Source organism: Octopus bimaculoides, chromosome 22 (genome assembly GCF_046866305.1).
Source record: "Octopus bimaculoides isolate indiv1 chromosome 22, ASM4686630v1, whole genome shotgun sequence".
Taxonomy (NCBI): domain Eukaryota; kingdom Metazoa; phylum Mollusca; class Cephalopoda; order Octopoda; family Octopodidae; genus Octopus; species Octopus bimaculoides.
Window position 1 is genome coordinate 24,554,578 of NC_142949.1, and position 19,362 is coordinate 24,573,939.

Here is a 19,362-nt window from a genome sequence, read left to right on the forward strand (position 1 = left end):
GGTGGCATGGAGAGGGGAGGCTGGTATGCATGGGCAACTGCTGGTTTTCCATGAACAACCTTGCCCGGACTTGTGCCTGGGAGGGTAACTTTCTAGGTGCAATCCCATGGTCAGTCTCATGACCAAAGGGGGTCTCAATATTGGTGCTGTATATTTACTTCTATACTTCTCTAATTCTCTTGAGCTTCAGGCAGTGATGTCGTCATTTCTCTGTAAATAAACCATCCCCTGCTTTTGTTCTTTCAAAGACAAATGACAGGAGAGATCTCTTACTTGGAAAACATTTAAATGTTAGTAACAGGAAGGGCAGGTGTCTACAAAAACTATGCCACTGTGATATGTTCATCTAACCCATGCTAGCAGGAAAAACAGACATAAATACAAATGAGTGAATGACTGAATTGTATTACATTGACCACTGTGTTATCTTTTAGTTACTACAATTACCACCACCACCACCACCTTTACCATAACTACTACTACTACTACTACTACTACCATAGCCACAATAATAATGAAAAAAAACCCATCATAACCACCACCACTACTCCAACTATAACAACATTTTATATTACAGTGTTATGAAGAAGAACAGTATCTACCGTGGAATTTGTTCCGATGACCGAGCTATTGTAAAACCCAAGGTTTTCTGTAAGTGTGAGGTTGGCAAGGTCCCAGCACTCTGTGACAATCATTTGGATGCTGTTTATTGTCCAGCAGCAGGAAACACCAAGAAACTCTCAGATGGTATGCATACATATATTTATTTACGCTTTTTAACATTTTTTTTTTGTTATTAATATTTTCAATCATTGGACTGTGACCATGCTTGGGCTCTACCTGTAAAGATATTAGTCAATCATACCAACTCTAGTACTGTTTAGGGCTCCATGTTGATTATCATCCTCCAGTCTACTTCCAGTAAAGTGGTTTCTTTACTACTGTATTTAGTAGCATTTTTGGTTATCTTATACAGAGCAAATGTAAGAAAAAGTAAGATGAACACAACATGCAATTAATATAATTTGTTCCCAATGTATGATTATGGGTTATGGGCATCCTGTGCAGTGGGTGTTCTGGGTGCGATTATTGGGTGCTGAACAACAGTAACCTGTTTGTGAGTGAGTCTTCTACACACACACACACACACACACATATATATATATATATATATATATATATATATATATATATATATATATTCATATGTACACATTTACTTATATATATATGTACATGTATTAAATGTAAATTGAAAACCGAACGCCACTATCTGGCATATACAGGTGCTTACACTTATCAAGTATTACCTCTAAAACTTACAGTACCTACGTATATGTACATGTATGTATGTTTGTCATTCACCCACTGGAGCTGGTGTATGATGTTCTTAAGATAAGCATTTGCTTTTAAGTTCTCAAGTCTCAGTCCAATTCTTATCGAAAATTAAATGCAGTTAAGTTCATTGCAAAGGACCAGTGTTCCACTACATTTGGAGATAATATAAGTATTGGTGGCACATGTACACATGTGCATATATGTTTATCAGTGTGTGTATACACATATAAGTATTTGTGTGTATGTGTAAAACAGAATAAGAGAATATTCCACGCACACATGCAAAAGAATAAAGTGGAATTGAAGAATCTCTCAAAAGCAAGAATTTTGGCAAGGGTCTGTCTTGGAAACATTGATACTAAAATAGTAGTATCTGTTCAAAATATGGTAGCAGAATACTTTTTTTTTATAATAGCAAGATCTGGGAGAAAGGGGTAGTGTTTCAGGTCTCTGTAGACACTCTAAGACCAGAGACATTGATTCTATTAATGTTCTGTTGGTACCAAAACACCCATGCAGATGCCATGTAAAAAGCATCCAGTACACTCTGTAAAGTGGTTGACTTTAGGAAGGGCATCTGGCCATAGAAACCATGCCAGAATAGACAACTGGAACATGGTGCAGCTCTCTTGCTCACCAACTCCTATCAAACCATCTGACCCATGCGAAATGGATGTTAAATGATGATGATGATGATGATATACATATATACATATATATATGCACACACACACACACACACACACACACACACACACACACACATGTATATACTTGCACACCCACACATGTGTGTATGTGTGAGCGAGTGTTGGCCATAGGAAGAGCACCTGGTAACAGAAAAATCTCCCTCAACAAACGCCTGCAAAAATAATGATGATGATGGTGGTGGTGGAAAAGATGATGTTCTCTATACTATCTAGAATGTAGTTATTTATTTATATTGAAGGGTGTATATATTGCTATATAGTTATTTATATTACATGTAGATATTTGTGTAAATATGATACTTATATATAGACCGTATTTTTGTAGATTGCCTACAATCAGTTATAGCTGAGTTAAGTGGGCTGTAGATATTTTTAGTTTTCTGTATTTATATTCATTTAAAAGGTTTTACTACAAATTAATCTTCCTTGAATTTATTTGAATTATTTACAGGTAAAGACATAACTGAACAGATAGTGAAAAAATTTAGTTTTCTGCCAGCCTGTAAATCTAATATCAAAGAGTCATTTGAATATGATGAGAACTATACACCCAAGGTAAGCTCATAAGCAATCAGCATTTAAATATACATTTATCAGCAATTACAGATTCATCTGTAATTGTCCCCCATTGATTTTGAATAGTTGTTTACATCAAAATGGCATTTTATCTCTTGTCTTCAGGATAGTATCAATAATTCTTTCTACTGGAGGCACAAGAACTCGAATTTGGTGGGAGGGGACTAGTCAATTACATTGACCCCAGTACACAACTGGTACTTAATTTATCGACTCCAAAAGGATGAAAGGCAAAGTCAACCTTGGTGGAATTTGAACTCAGAATGTAGTAGCAGACAAAATACCGCTAAGCATTTCGCCCAGCATGTTAATGATTCTGCTAGAGCACCACCTTCGGATAGTATCAATAGTGCTATATCCACAAGAGTGTTTAAACTCTGCTTTGTCTGTCATTGAAATATTCCTCGGTTTCATTGTAGCCTGGTAATTTACAATGTTAACCTATAACTCTAAATTAGTCATTATTTAGAGCTTGATAAACTGAAAGTTAGTTAATTTTTTTTTACCATCTCAGTACACAGTGTTAGTGATAAGATATGAACCACTGGACTCTTGATTGATAGCTAGAGACTTTAGTGACTCAGCGAGTATGAAGAATCATCATTACTATTATTATTATTATTATTGTTGTTGTTGTTGTTGTTGTTATCATTATTATCATTATCGGGATGGCACCTTTCTCCAGCATCGCCTTTCTGGCACTTGTGCCCGTGAAATGTGTAAGGATTTTTAAGCGAGATTGTTGCCAGTGCCCCTGGACTGGCACTTGTGTGGGTGGCACATAAAATACACCATTTTGAGTGTGGTGGCCGTTGCCAGTACTGCCTGACTGGCCTTCGTGCTGGTGGCACATAAAAGCACCCACTACACTCTCTGAGTGGTTGGCGTTAGGAAGGGCATCCAGCTGTAGAAACTTTGCCAGATCAGATTGGAGCCTGGTGTAGCCATCTGGTTTCACCAGTCCTCAGTCAAATCGTCCAACCCATGCTAGCATGGAAAGCAGACATTAAACGATGATGATGATGATTGTTGTTGTTGTTATTATTATTATCATTATTATTAAGGCAGTGAGCTGGCAGAATCATTAATGTGCCAGGCAAAATGCTTAAAAGTATTTTGTCCATCTCTACATTCTAAGTTGAAATTCCACCAAGATTGGCTTTGCCTTTAATCATTTTGTGGCTAAAAAAATAAGTACGAGCTGAGTGCTGTGGTCAGTGTAATTGACTTTCTCCAACTCCCGAACTTGCTGGCATTGTGCCAAAATTTGAAACCATTATTATCATTATTATTATCACTATCATGTCACTGAAGGTTAGGGTTCTGGATTCCCTTTTACATTTACTGGCTCATGAAATTTGTTAATTTCAAAGAGCCCTCCCTAGCTGTAATTAAATCTCATAGAATAGAAAGAAATTGATATTTCTTTTGTTAGAATATAAAGAACAGATGGCTAGTGGCAGGTGTCAATTATCTTCTGTTATCAAAGAATAAAAGTAGGTAACTTGCTTTAGTTATTATTACCTATTCAAATACTTTTTAAAGATGAACGTTTGTCATCTTTCCAAACAGCAATCCTGTTAATCTGTTGGATTTGTTGTATCAACCATGCTCAATTCCTTTATCTCAAAGAGCCTGACAATGTCATGAATACTGACACTTCTTCCTTGCACCTATTTTTTCTCAATACTAGTCTTTAGTTGTTTTCAACCATTATTTAATAAATTGTTGTATTATAATTGATTGAAGGTGTACGAATGGGAAGCTGGAAGAAAATGGAATCAAGAGAAAGCATTCAAATTCTGTACCCAGCAAATGATTAAAGTCAGAAAGGCATGTGATAATCTACCAGGAGTGAATATAGCTGCAAGTATTGAAAATTGTGTTGGAGACATCAAAGTAAGTAAAAAGTAAAAAATGTAAATAGTCTTATTTTTCAGATTTCAACAGATTTCTCATTCTTTTCTCATCTAAACTGTGTGTAACTCCTGCAGAACCTCACTAAAAACTATTCTCAGTTCTTTCTTTGCCAGATGTTGCTTCCCTAGAATTCCATCTCTGCAAATATCTTTCCTGCAGTTGTTGTTGATTTGCAACAGTTTGTTTGTTGTTGGCTTTCCGTCGCTTACGACGTCGAGGGTTCCAGTTGATCCGATCAACGGAACAGCCTGCTCATGAAATTAACATGCAAGTGGCTGAGCACTCCATAGACACGTGTACCCTTAATGTCGTTCTCAGTGATATTCAGCGTGACACAGAGTGTGACAAGGCTGACCCTTTGAATTACAGACACAACAGAAACAGGAAGTAAGAGTGAGAGAAAGTTGTGGTGGAAGAGTACAGCAGGGTTCGCCACCATCCCTTGCCGGAGCCTCGTGGAGCTTTAGGTGTTTTCGCTCAATAAACACTCACAACGCCCGGTCTGGGAATCAAAACCATGATCCTATGACCGCGAGTCTGCTGCCCTAAGCACTGGGCCATTGCGCCTCCACTTGCAACAGTTTACACAGAACATTAATAGCATCAATGTCTGATCTTAGAGGGCTTTCAGAGACCAAAGACATTGTTCCTTTCTCCCAGATTTAGCTAGTATAAAAATAAAAAATTAATCTACTACCTTATTTTCAACAGTTGCTACTGTTCCAGCATCATTGTTTCCAAAACAGACTCTTGCCAAAATTCTGGCTTTTGAGAAATGCTTCCATTTCCCTTTATTTATTCTTCTGCGTGCGTGCATGTGTGTGTGGGATATTCTGTTATCTTGTTACAAATTTCTGTCATCGAACTGTTACCATACTCAGGCAATGAGATTACTCTTTTACTCTTTTAACCTTAAAGGGTCCCACTGAACAAAAAATATAGGGGTATCTTAAACATCACATTCACAAGAGAATCATTAAATCTTGCGTTAAGTTGTTAGCTTGGATAATAGTTGCTGCTTGCCTGATTCCTACCTTGGAAACCACCACTGCATCTTATATTCATTTATTTATTTAATTAATTTAAGTTTCTATATAATACCAGAAGACCATGACAGACTAGAAAAATGGTATCTAATACCATGTATATATAGTGTCAACTTAGTACATAATGTAAACATTGTCACTATCTTTCCAAATTTTATTGCATTTCATATGAAATTCTTGCTATTCTAAAGTTGTCTTGGTATGTATCTACCATTTCTTGCTGTAAATTTTGGTCTGAAAATTTTGACTTGCATGCCAGAAAACATGGCAAAAAAAGAAGAAAAGCAAAAACAAACAAGAAAATTGCAGCAAAGCTGCATGGTAATGGTGTTAGATGTGGGATTCAGACCATCATGTAACTTGTTTTATTGCTCTCTTCCATTTATGAATTCAGTGTCGACATACACATTGCATGTTCATACTTCTCTTTCTGGTCCTTACTCAAAACTGTTTATAGATCACAACCATCTCATGAACTTACGTTCGTGAGAAGCACTTCATGCTCCAATGGTTGTGAAAAAAACTGCTCAGTCATGTGATCTATTGACACATATGACTTATCAACTTGAGTGGGAATTTATTGAACCCAAATACCACCAGCTATTTGTATCTGATGCTCTACCAGTTCTTCTGTCTACCACTCATTTTATAGCTTATTCAGATCTTTTGGATGTGAGATATTGACGACAGCCTGATGATTGTTTTGATTCTTTCACAGTATTTTGCTGAAATTCCTTTCTCGTCTTTGAAAAGTCCCCTTTATTTCTTGCAGATTACAGATGATTCTAGTTGGGCGCTTGATGCTTTGGACAATGTCATCATGCAGTGTACTCAGTATTATCTTCGAAATGTAACCAAATGGGAAACTGTAGATGGTAACATAACTGCAAAAGAACTTACATTCTGTATCAATGAATGCAGTGGCAACGGGAAGTGTGTTGATGGTAAGTTATGTATAATGCACACACACACATACACATATGCATGTATACCTTTTACTTGTTTCAGTCATTAGACTGTGGCTATACAGGGGCACCACCTTGAAGAATTGACCCCAGGACTTTTTTTTTAAGCCTGGTACTTATTCTATCAGTTACTTTTGTTGAACGATTGAATTACAAAAAGTAATATGAAGACTGTGTATGCTATGTGTGCATAATATATGTATGTGAATGTGTGTGTGTGCATGTTTATTTCTGTGTGTATGTTGGTGTGTATTACGCACCCTGTAACTTAGCAGTTCAGCAAAAGACACAATTAGAATAAGTACTAGGCTTATAAAGACTAAAAAAATCCTTTAAGATGGTGCTCCAGCATGGCTGCAGTCTAATGACTGAAACAAGTAAAAGAATAAAAGATATATATACATTTACAGGGTGCGCTGAATATATTGTCATCTAAATTACACAAAAATGAAAATAACACTGACATCTCATTTTAACAGATATATTTACCAAATTTTCTTTAAAATATCTTGAAATATTAAAGGGTAAATTTATTCAACGAAAGTGCCATTGGCTTCAACCATGGCCCCCAGACGACTTTGGAATCTCCTGCATCTCTTCTGGATGGTCTCCTTGTTTAAGGTGGTGAATGTTGCCATTATACTTGCCTTCAGTTCATCTTTGGTGTTACGAGGAGTTTTGCTGGTCTCTTGCTCAACTGTGCCCCACACATAGTAACCAAGGGGCTTGAAGTGTGGGGAGTTAGGTGGCCAGATGTTAGGGGTGATGTAGTCGCAGAAATTGTCTGACAGCCATGACTGGGTTCTCCTGCTTGTGTGGCATGGTACAGAGCCCTGTTGCCAGACATAGGGACTTCCAGCAGCCACCCTCTTGACCCAGGGCAGCATTATCTCCTCCAGGTACTTGATGTAGGCCTCTGTGTTGAGTTTGAGGCCGTGTGGGAAGATGAATGGAGGCATAACATCGCCATCACTAGTGATCACTCCAAACACCATGATAATTCTTTTTTAAAAACCTTTTTACCTATAATCCTAAATTTCATAAATATCATTACTATGTTTGTGTATTCATATATTCATACGTCCATATATATTTATTATATTTTTATACGTATTTTTAATATATCAATATATGTTTTTGGGACAATTTTTTAGGTTAATTAAATCTATATACACATGTGTTAATTGTAGTTTACCTGATTTGAACTTTCTCCATTCCATTTAGTATATATATATATATATATATATATATATATATAACTTGCTTACCAACCACATGATCCCGGGTTCAGTCCCACTACGTGGCATCTTGGGCAAGTGTCTTCTACTATAGCCTCGGGCCGACCAAAGCCTTGTGAATGGATTTGGTAGATGGAAACTGAAAGAAGCCTGTTGTATATATGTATATGTCTGTGTGTGTGTGTGTGTGTGTGTGTTTGTATGTCTGTGTTTGTCCTCCCAACATCGCTTGACAACCGATGCTGGTGTGTTTATGTCCCCGTAACTTAGCGGTTTGGCAAAAGAGACCAATAGAATAAGTACTAGGCTTCCAAAGAATAAGTCCTGGGGTCGATTTGCTCGACTAAAGGTGGTGCTCCAGCATGGCCACAGTCAAAAGACTGAAACAAGTAAATGAGTAAAAGAGTAAATATATATATATATATATATACATATATATTAGATAACAAATCAAGAAGATATCTCATGGAACAATTGTTTTAACATGATACATCTTGTAATCACCCAAAGTGACACATCTACACCGACTGACACTCCTAAAGCAGTTGTTAAGTATCCCACCCATGAGGGATTTATTCTAGATGGGTCAAAACAATGTGATTAATAAACATTCTTGTATTCTACCTTTTGTTTCTCTCATTAATCAAAGATAGATAGATGGACAGACAGATTGGTATGCATGGTTTGTATGTATATGCTTATTCACACACACACTCATAAGTATATTTCTTCAATGTTCTAGGCATTTGCAAATGTGATAATACCTTCACTGGACCAGACTGTTCAATATCAACAAATGAAGCTCCCAAACTACAGGACATCATACCACAACGTACAGATCTGGCAAAAATTTCATCGGTTAATATTTCCATTGTCATTACTGGAGGTCCGTTTTATATGCCAAATGTCTACTATTGTTATTTCAAAGAAGCTGAAGTGAGTATTATTTTCTTCAATTTGAAATATTGCAGTTATTAGAATATAAATCAGTGTTTTATACTAACTCATATTCATAGAGATGATGGTTCAATTAGTTCTTGGAGACTGACATATATTGGCAATCAAGTTTTGCTGGTTAACTTACTCAATTACACTCATCATCATCATCATCGTTTAACGTCCGCTTTCCATGCTAGCGTGGGTTGGACGATTTGACTGAGGACTGGTGAAACCAGATTGCTACACCACGCTCCAATCTGATTTGGCAGAGTTTCTACAGCTGGATGCCCTTCCTAACGCCAACCACTCTGAAAGTGTAGTGGGTGCTTTTACGGCACGAAGGTCAGTCAGGCAGTACTGGCAATGGCCATGCTCAAATGGTGTATTTTATGTGCCACCCGCACAAGAGCCAGTCCAGGAGCACTGGCAACGATCTCTGACATATATTGGCAATCAAGTTTTGCTGGTTAACTTACTCAACCAAACTCATATATGAAACTTGATATTCCAGTCAAGTTTATTTTCCCAGTAAATTTTACTTTACTCTCTGTATAGAACCACACCATCAAAAAATGCTCACTTCTTTAAAGTGTTTTTAACTTAGAGCCTCATTTGAACATTTATATTCTGACAAGAAATCATTGCAAATTGCTAACAACAATATTAAAGACTGATAAAGCCCTATCCTGACTCATATAGAATCATATAGACTCATATAGACTCATATAGACTCCTCGGGCTGGTTTCCTGGTTTCTGTAATTTATATTTTCCCCTAGATGGATGCCAGTCTATTTAGAAGAGTGTCATTTTTGCCAGTGAAGTTGACTGGAACAACATGAAATGAAGTATTTTGCTCACAGACACAATGCATTGCCTGGTCCCGGAACTGAAACCACAATCTTATGGTCATGCAAGCAACACCCTAACCACTGCAACCAGATTTATTTGAATTTATAGACATCTCAGATTAATTTTATAAAAATTTCTCCCATCAAGTTGTCATTGTGAAAACTCTTGCAGTTATGTCTGATTGCTTAATTGTACTTGTTCTGAAAAGGTTCCATGGTTGCATGGAAACCAATCTATGCAGTCCATTATTAGAATCGGGACCTGAATGTAATAAAAAAAAAACAAAAAAAAATGACCAATATGACTGGACATTTGGCTTTCAGATTTAGAATTAAAGCACTTTCATGTGGCCTTTATTTGAAGTTCACACTTCATGCTAAATAAACAGTAATTAAATAATCCAGTTCACCATTAGTTTCTTTCTTGATTTTGTTTACATCATTTACTATTACACACCAACAACAGACACATACACAAACACACAAACAAACAAACCAACATGAGCTTACACAATTATCACACACGCCCCACACATACAACAACTTGCTTTGGTCAACCTAAGCATATAGCAGAAGACACATGTCAGAGATTCTGTACAGTGAAAACAAACTCAGAACTTAGAACTTAGAAGGTAAACTTGTTTACCACAAAACCATTATTTGTATTAAAGCAGTCTTAAAATTAATATGTAATCTATTTCTTTGACCACCACCACTCACTGAAGTGGATTCATATGTTTGTTTATTTTGTTCTTTTGTTTCAGCTGCAATTCCCAGGAAAAACTTACACCAATGAAACTGACAAACAAAAATTTACAAGATCTCAGGCAATTTTCATCAGCTTTGAACAGATTGAATGTATTTTACCAACAGCAGATTCTTATTTCATATTTATTTCGTCTGAATCCTCCAACCTTCAGTCACATATCTGGTTTCATCAAGTATTCAGTTCTGACTGTTTCCAATGTCGTCCTGGGAAGATTTGTACTTTAATGCAAGTAAGTAGTTTCTGAAGACGATAGCTTGCTTTTAGCTGATCTGCCTTTCTTGCTTTTTTTATCCCTATATTTTAAGGTAGTAAGGTAGGACTTGACAGGAGTTTAGCTGCTATTTTTAGCAATGTAGTAGCGACCACATAAAGACTTCTTCACTAGTTCAAGATATTCAATTTTTATGATATAAGTTCTGTGTGAAAATCCTACCAGTATCAACCTGAGAAAGGCAAAATTGACCACACATAACAGGACCTGAGTGAATGGAATCAAATACTACTAGGTATTTGTGTTGAAGGCGCTGAATATAAGATCCCCTTCCTCCATATACACACATATATGCACACAGACCCTCACATATCCAAAGGAATTCCACAAAAGTTCACACATATTGCTCTGGTCAAATCAATGCCATGATAAAATACACTTTCCCTGTACTCCACACAGTGGGATCAAACCTTGAACTATATGGTTCTGAATTAAATATCTTAGCAACACAGCCATGCCAAGAAAATATAAGGAAATATTAACATATGACATTATACCAGGAACATCTCAGTTTCAGAATAGGTATACTGAGTCTCTTCATATTATCAAGTGTGGACAAAATGGGTGGGTGACAGAAAGAGCATCAAACCATAATAAATCTGCCCAACCTTTTAGTTACTGTTCTAAGGTTGCATGCCCTTCCTGATGCCAACTATTACTTGTTTACAAGCAAGGTACTTTCCTCCATATCTATACAAATCAAACTGCCAAGCAACCATTTTTTTTTTTGTCCATATATGACAAACAATTTCATTACTGCAAAGACAGCTAGAAACACACACACACACACACAAACACACACACACACATGCACACGCACACACACACACACACACACACACACACACACACACACACACACACACACACACGCGTAGGTTGAATCTCTCTTAGTGTAGTCAATAAGCATTTCCCTCAAAGACATATTTACAGCAAAATGTTTAAATAGACATACTTTGAGTCTCTTGTGTTTGGTTATGTACATAACATAAAGAAAATATTAGTGTGTATTTATGTGCATGTGCATTTTTGTGTCTGTGTTTGTCCCCCACCATCGCTTGACCATCGATGTTGGTGTGTTTATGTCCACATAACTTAGCAGTTCAGCAAAAGAAACCAACAGAATAAGTAGGATTTAGAAAAAAAAAAGGCGTGGGGTTGATTTATTCGACTAAAAAATCCATTAAGGTGATGATCCAGCATGGCTGAAATCAAATGACTGAAACAAAAGAATAAAAGAATATAAAACTAGACTTTCCTGAGATTAATGACTTTCTCAATTCCATCTGTTTGTTTCATTCTTTTCCTAGGAGAAGTTCTGTTATATTGAGGGAGAATGCTACACTCTTGGTACTAAAAAAGAGGGAGACGTAAATCTTGTATGCGATTCCAGCAAAAATATTACAATGTGGACAGATATCCGAGGTGAGTAATTCTGATGTATTTAAAGGATTTTTGGGAACATTCCAAGTTATCTTTATGGTTAATTTATTAATATATGTAATATTATATTTAAATACATTATTAATATATGTAAATGAGGTTGTTGTATAGCCACAAATCATCTCTGATTCAGCATTCATGTGACCAAGGCCTCTGTTGCCTTCTTCTCCTCCTGAGAGAGATGTGTGTTATAACAATGTACGAACAATTTCTGTCCTCCCTTAGTCTTAACAGATCCTCTGTTTCATGTTGTGTCTTTTTATCAGTTGCATAAATGTTGTTGACTGGTCATTTCTTCTGTTAGGGTAACATCTAAAATGGTTGTTGCTCAGCATTATAGCAATGGCCAGAAAAGCATAAGCTGTACTGAGCAATGTTAGTGGAGATGAGTGGAATCATCATCATCATCATCATCATCGTTTAACGTCCGCTTTCTATGCTAGCATGGGTTGGACGATTTGACTGAGGACTGGTGAAACCAGATGGCTACACCAGGCTCCAATCTGATTTGGCAGAGTTTCTACAGCTGGATGCCCTTCCTAACGCCAACCATTCTGAGAGTGTAGTGGGTGCTTTTACGTGCCACCGGCACGAAGGCCAGTCAGGCAGTACTGGCAACGGCTACACTCAAAATGGTGTATTTTATGTGCCACCTGCACAAGAGCCAGTCCAGCGGCACTGGCAACGATCTCACTCGAAAGTCCTTACACATGCCACAGGCCCAAGTGCCAGAAAGGCGACGCTGGGCACAGGTGCCATCCCGATTTCGCTTTCACTTGCCCCAATAAGTCTTCGCAAGCTGAGTTTCATGTCCAGTCCATAAATCTCATCTTTGAAATTTTGCCCATGCCATGAGATGTTCTGCATCCTTCATGAGAAGCTCTTTTTTTATTCTCAATGTTCTGGCTCTATAAAGAAGAATTCTCCCGCCTTCTCTCTCTCTCTCTCACAATATATATATATATATATATATATACATATATATATATATATATATATATATATATATATATATATATATGCCTGCTCTATAGGAAACATCAGCCTTGTTCACTTTGAAATACTTGACTGCCAGATATTTCCCACTTTGTTACACGCATAAAAGGCTACTCTCTTGGACATAGAAAAGCTTTTCTTACTGTCAGCAATGTATAACCCAAGGGGTACTCAAATTCATTGACCTCTGCGAGTTATGTGCCCTTGTTTCAATTAATTGGCAAGTGGCTTCCATCTTTGTTGATGGTCATATCCCCTGTCTTCATTGCATTAAGAAATGGGCTGACTTTGGCAGCAGAATTCTTAAGGAATATTAATAACTCTTGTTCATCATCACACAGTCGATGCGCTGTAAGGGCAAGGTCATGAATATAGTCAAGGTCAGAGAGATGCAGGCTCTGGTGGTGTCTTGATTACTTTTGATTGATGTTGATAAATTTGTCTTAGATGGGTTCAGGACTTTGCTTAAGGATGTTGTCCATTCTAGTCACAAAGAGGAAAAGAAGGTAGAAGAATTCCTGCTATAGTTGGTGATGGCTTTGACAATCTTGTGAGAAGAAACTGTAGTTCAACTGGATATGTAATATGGCCATTCCAATATTAAATGTTTTAGAAAACTGCACACACCCAGTTGATGCTTTTTTATTAGAATTCTTCTATGACTCTTCTAGGGGCAAGAATCTGTGGGTGATCTGCCTTTGTGGAAGCTTTGGCATGATTTCCATAGATTGATGCTCTTCGTAATGCCAACCACTTTAAAATGTGTACTGGATGTTTTTTTTCATACTATGAGCACGAGTGAGGTTGTCAAGTAATTTGCCAGAGAGAAGAACATGAAAAGGAAAAGGCTGCCACTACTAAATGATGGGTATTTGAAAAAAGAAGGTTTAATGCCAGATGCTGAAAGGTTAAAGTAAGATAGAGAGACAGATGTGTTGCAATAGAGGAGGTACACAACTACCCTTATTACATGTAGATAATTTACTTTATGTAAGGGCATTACTATACAATAATGCTTCATGCTTAGAGGGACTCTATAAGTCAAAACTACCAAAATAAGAACATTTTTACCGATTATTACATGTAGATGTGGGTAGGTGTAATTGAAAAGAGATGATGGAAGGTTGTGATGGAATGTTGATCAAACATTCAAGGTACAAAAAGGGAAGCATAGGTGAGGATATGGACTGTGGGTCATGGGAGGGGAAGAGGAGAGAGTGGATGCTTTATTAGAGTGTGAGGAGGGAGTAACAACTGGTGAAAGAGGTAGGAGGAAGTGAATATAGCGACTGATGAGCAAGGGCAGAGGTGCAGTTGAGGGAAGTGCCAGTATGGAGAAGTGCATGGTGAGAGATATGGGAGTGGTTCAGGGAGGAGAATAGATAAAAAATGTAGCAGAATGATATGCAAGGCTTAGTGGGGTGGTGGATGCGGAGATATAGAAGTACATTAGGAGTAGTGGGGCTATAGTAAGTGAAGTGTGACGGTAGAAATGAGAAGGTATTGACAATGGTAGCAGGTTAGAGAATAGCAGAGGAGAGAGCTTTCTGGTTGCATGCAAATATAAACTGATCAGTGGTAATAGCTTGGGTAGGGATGAAAGGGGAAATGGAAGTGATTCTAGGGGGTAGGAAAGGTGGGATGGAGGTAACCAGAAGGGAGGGGATGTAACATGTGCCAACTCAGTTCTCAGGTGACAACAGCAGCTGAGTATCATAGATATAGGAGTGATAAGTGTTAGGGGATGGGAATTAGGGAACATGCTCCCAGCCTCATGCACACTAACATATGTACCAAGTGGTTTTCTCAAGTACACCAAATTGCCAATTGTCTCAACTCTCTGTAAAGTTCACTTGTGTAAAGTCACCTCTGTAAAGTTCAGCATCTTGAGATTAGCCCTTTGTACTTTGTGCCTTGTTTTCTTGGGTTGCCCTCTTCCACAAGTTCCATCCACTTTAAGTGATTGGCACTTCTTTATGCAACTGTTCTCATCCATATGCATCACATGATGATACCAGTGCAGTCTCTTCTCATGCCCACTACATCTGATCCCTTTTATGCTGAACTTATTTCTCAATACATTAGGACATTGTCATACATGCACACTAACATTGCACATTCAACAAAGTAGACTTACTTCATCTATTGATCTCATTCTAGATTTTCCACAGTTGACAGCTGATGTGAAATTGGAAACATCTTTCAATGACAGTGATGTAAAGAATCCTGAATTTTCGTGGATTTGTAAATGGGGAGATGCCTTAAATAACACTCAAAACCTTGAAGTTCATCTGAAATGGTTCGTTGATGGAAGAAATGTGACATCAAATAAAATAAATGATAAAACTAGAACGTCTTCCACAGTTAGTCACAGACAACTTCTGTCATACTTAAATTATGGTTCATCTGTAAGTATCACTTTCATTTTTGCTAAGCAATGTTCATAGTTCCCAGTTGTTCATGTTAGAAGAGGAGCCAAACAAGATTCTTTCAGTGAAAGATAATTATTTTGACAGCACAGTCATAACTGGCTGCCAAACTCAGTCCAGTTACTAGCTGGAGATTTTAAAATATGTAATCCACCAGTAACATGTTGTGTTCGTTATTATGATGTTACTTAATTGACCTATGTTGCTTAACTCTAAACAGACATTATAAGCTTAATAATCCTTTCTACTATAGGCACAAGGCCTGAAATTTGGGAGAAGGGGACGAGTTGATTATATCAACTCCAGTGTTTCACTGGTACTTAATTTATTGACCCCGAATGGATGAAAGGCAAAGTTGACCTCTGTGGAATTTGAACTCGGAACATATCAACAGACGAAATACCACTAAGCATTTCACCTGGCGTACTAATGATTCTGCCAGCTCACCGTCTTAGGTTAAGTTTAATAATGCAAAAACTAAAGACATTTCCTTAATTTGCAGTGATAGGCTCACGTCCTCTTATGAGACTGATGATGAAGATAACATGAAGTTGCTTCAGTTCTCAAATTCAGGTTAGAGTATCCTGTTATATTTTGGCAAATATATATTGTTGTTGGCATTCCGTCGCTTATGACGTCGAGGGTTCCAGTTGATCCGATCAACGGAACAGCCTGCTCGTGAAATTAACGTGCAAGTGGCTGAGCACTCCACAGACACGTGAAAGAAATAGGTATGTTTCTGTAAAGGAGAGACATGGTTACCTGGCCAAAGGGGAGAGCAAGAGAGAGAGAGTGATCAAGAATAAGTGTAGAAACAGGTGTGCTGCTGTAGAGAAGATACATGGTTACCCAGAGAGAGGGAGAGGGAGAACCTCTTTTACTTGTTTCAGTCATTTGACTGCGGCCATGCTGGAGCACCGCCTCTAGTCGAATCAAATCGACCCCAGGACTTATTCTTTGTAAGCCAAGTACTTATTCTATCGGTCTCTTTTTGCCGAACCGCTAAGTTACGGGGACCTAAACACACCAGCATCGGTTGTCAAGCAATGTTGAGGTGGGGGGGGGGGGACAAACACAGAAACACAACATATACACACATACATACATATATATATATATATATATATACATATATACGATGGGCTTCTTTCAGTTTCCGTCTACCAAATCCACTCACAAGGCTTTGGTCGGCCCGAGGCTATAGTAGAAGACACTTGCCCAAGGTGCCTCGCAGTGGGACTGAACCTGGAACCATGTGGTTGGTAAGCAAGCTACTTATCACACAGCCACTCCTACAAATAATTACTGTTTTACTCCTGCCTATTACTGAGCTTTTACTTAATTCATTAAATCATTCTCTAAAACTTTTATCCAGGTATTTTGTGCTCTTGAAGCCTGTGAAGTTTCAAAATGCCCCAACCAAATGAGTCCACTTGTAAAGAGTAATGTCTTCATCCTTGAGCTTCGGGTAAGTTGAACAATTCTTCTTATAAATGTTTAATTCTTCAGCATGTTGCCAAACTAACTTATTGATGGTGACAAACTCTCTTTTACAGTTCTATATTTAAGAGATGAGGAATTATGTACATTATTTACAATTGACAGATATTTGTCCTCATCTTGTTTGTTGTTGACACAACGTTTCGGCTGATATACCCTCCAGCCTTCATCAGGTGTCTTGGGAAAATTTTAACTGCCTGGAATCGAACTCGGAATCTTGGGGGTCAGTAGCCCGCACTCTTAACCACTACGCCATATGCCCGTGGGCATATGGCGTAGTGGTTAAGAGTGCAGGTTACTAACCCTAAGATTCCGAGTTCGATTCCAGGCAGTGACCTGAATAATAATAATAATAATAATAATAATAATAACAATAATAACAACAACATCAAAAAACACTTTAAGAATGAGAACCCAGGTTCGAAATTTCTTCAGGCACCTGATAAAGGCTGGAGGGTATATCAGCCGAAATGTGTAAACAACAAATATCCGTCAATTGTAAATAATGTAAATAACATAAACTCTCTTTTGATTTCAATTCCATTATTGCCAATATAGACCCTAACAAATTTCTTCCTCTTCATGATTTTTGCTGACATTACAACTCTTCACCATCCCTGAATACATACAGGGGTTGGACAAAATAATGGAAACACCTTAAAATTTCAAACAAATTTATTTTAATATGGAGTAGGACCGCCTTTGGCAATAATTGCCGCTTGAATTCTATGAGGTATAGACTTGTACAAAGTTTGAATTGTTTCCAAAGGAATTTTTGTCCATTCTTCAGCTGAAACCATCTCCAGTTCTTGCCGTGATGATGATGGAGAATATCGGACTCCTTACTTGTTTTTCTAAAATGCACTATAAATGTTCAATGATATTGAGATCTGGGGACTATGTTGGCCAGATAAGATGTTCAACTTTACTAGAATGTTCCTCATGCCATTCAGTAACAACTTTAGCTGTGTAAATTGGTGCATTATCATCCTGAAAGATTACATTTCCATTCGGGAACAGTTCCACAACCATAGGATAAATTTGATCAGATAAAATGCTTAAATAGTCATGACTATTAATTCTGCCATGAAGGGAAACCATTGTGCCAGCAGATTTCCAAGATGCAGCCACCCCCCCCCCCACCCCCTCAACCGCCACAAACCATCACAGATCCTCCTCCATGTTTAACAGTTGGAAGAAGGCAGTCTGGGTCAAATGCTTCTTTTGGCTGTCTTCACACGTATACTTGGCCGGTGGTCAGAAATGAGGTAAAGGATGACTCATTCAAGAAAATAAATCTTCCACTGCTCTAGGGACCAATTCTGTAGGTTTTTACTCCACTCTAAACACTTTGCAACGTTTGTTTTTGAAAGTAGTGGTTTTCTGATTGCAGCTCTCCTGTGAAATCTGACTTTGTGCAGCTCCCGGTGAACAGTTTTTGTGGCAACTGGGTTCTCGAGGTGGTCATTAAGCTCTACAGAAATTTTGGGAGCTGTACTTTTGTGATCCTTTCTAACAATTCACATAAGAGTCTGATGGTCTTACGTGAAAGTTTTAGTCTTCTTCTAGAGTTTTGTTTCAACTAGGAGGCCTTTTCCCTCTTTCTCAAAGCTTGTCATTACTATTGAGACAGTACTTCTTGATACACCAAACATTTAGGCTGTTTTCGTTACACTAATGCCTGCCATATGAGCACCAACAATTTGACCTCTTTGAAAGTCCGATAGATCTGTCATTTTAATGAATTTTAATTACCTTTTTCTTAAGATATCTGAAAGGAAACAGCAATTTTAGCAAAACATATTAAGCAACATTAATAATAAATCAAAAAAACATAAAAATAAAGAAGCTTTTGACAGTTTTACAGATATTTTAAAATTATGATGCTATGTGTTTCCATTATTTTAGCCAACCCCTGTGTTTACCATACAACTTTTTAAAACCACATCTTACCAATTTCCTACACAAATCCTCAGCAACACAGCCTGCATTATTCAACTGAAAATGCTTGTTAATGTGATAGTAATTATTCCAAAAACTATGGCAATGCACAACTAAACAAGGCCACGCAAGGAATTAAACAACATTGAACCTCTTCAGGAGACATTTATAGATTGGTAGCATCTTTGCAAGTCTGTCATAAGTGAAAACATTGTCTCTTCATTGTGTTGGTGGCCTGACATTGTTATTCCTGAAAATACTTACAATAAAAGAACCCTCTATTTCAATTCAAAGAAAATAAAGCTATCAAGCCCACATCTGAATGTGAAAGCAGCCAGGTTCTTGCAATAAAAAAAACATAATCTCCAAACACAAATTAATTTTAGAGTCTTTCGTACTGGTCACTCTGGTATAAACATTGGTTGTTCTCAT

The 19,362-nt window shown here is 37.5% G+C and overlaps 1 protein-coding gene across 1 annotated transcript in view; it reads left to right on the forward strand.

Annotated features, from left to right (window-relative positions):
• Positions 1-19,362, forward strand: part of LOC106880038 (uncharacterized) — a 455,047-nt gene that overhangs the window by 176,975 nt on the left and 258,710 nt on the right. Inside the window, exons 63-71 of the mRNA XM_014929839.3 lie at positions 578-747; positions 2,500-2,603; positions 4,374-4,523; positions 6,363-6,534; positions 8,536-8,729; positions 10,346-10,579; positions 11,932-12,046; positions 15,221-15,468; positions 16,865-16,957. Of these exons, the coding sequence (XP_014785325.3) occupies positions 578-747; positions 2,500-2,603; positions 4,374-4,523; positions 6,363-6,534; positions 8,536-8,729; positions 10,346-10,579; positions 11,932-12,046; positions 15,221-15,468; positions 16,865-16,957 (1,480 nt within the window). The remainder of the gene's footprint in view (positions 1-577; positions 748-2,499; positions 2,604-4,373; positions 4,524-6,362; positions 6,535-8,535; positions 8,730-10,345; positions 10,580-11,931; positions 12,047-15,220; positions 15,469-16,864; positions 16,958-19,362) is intronic.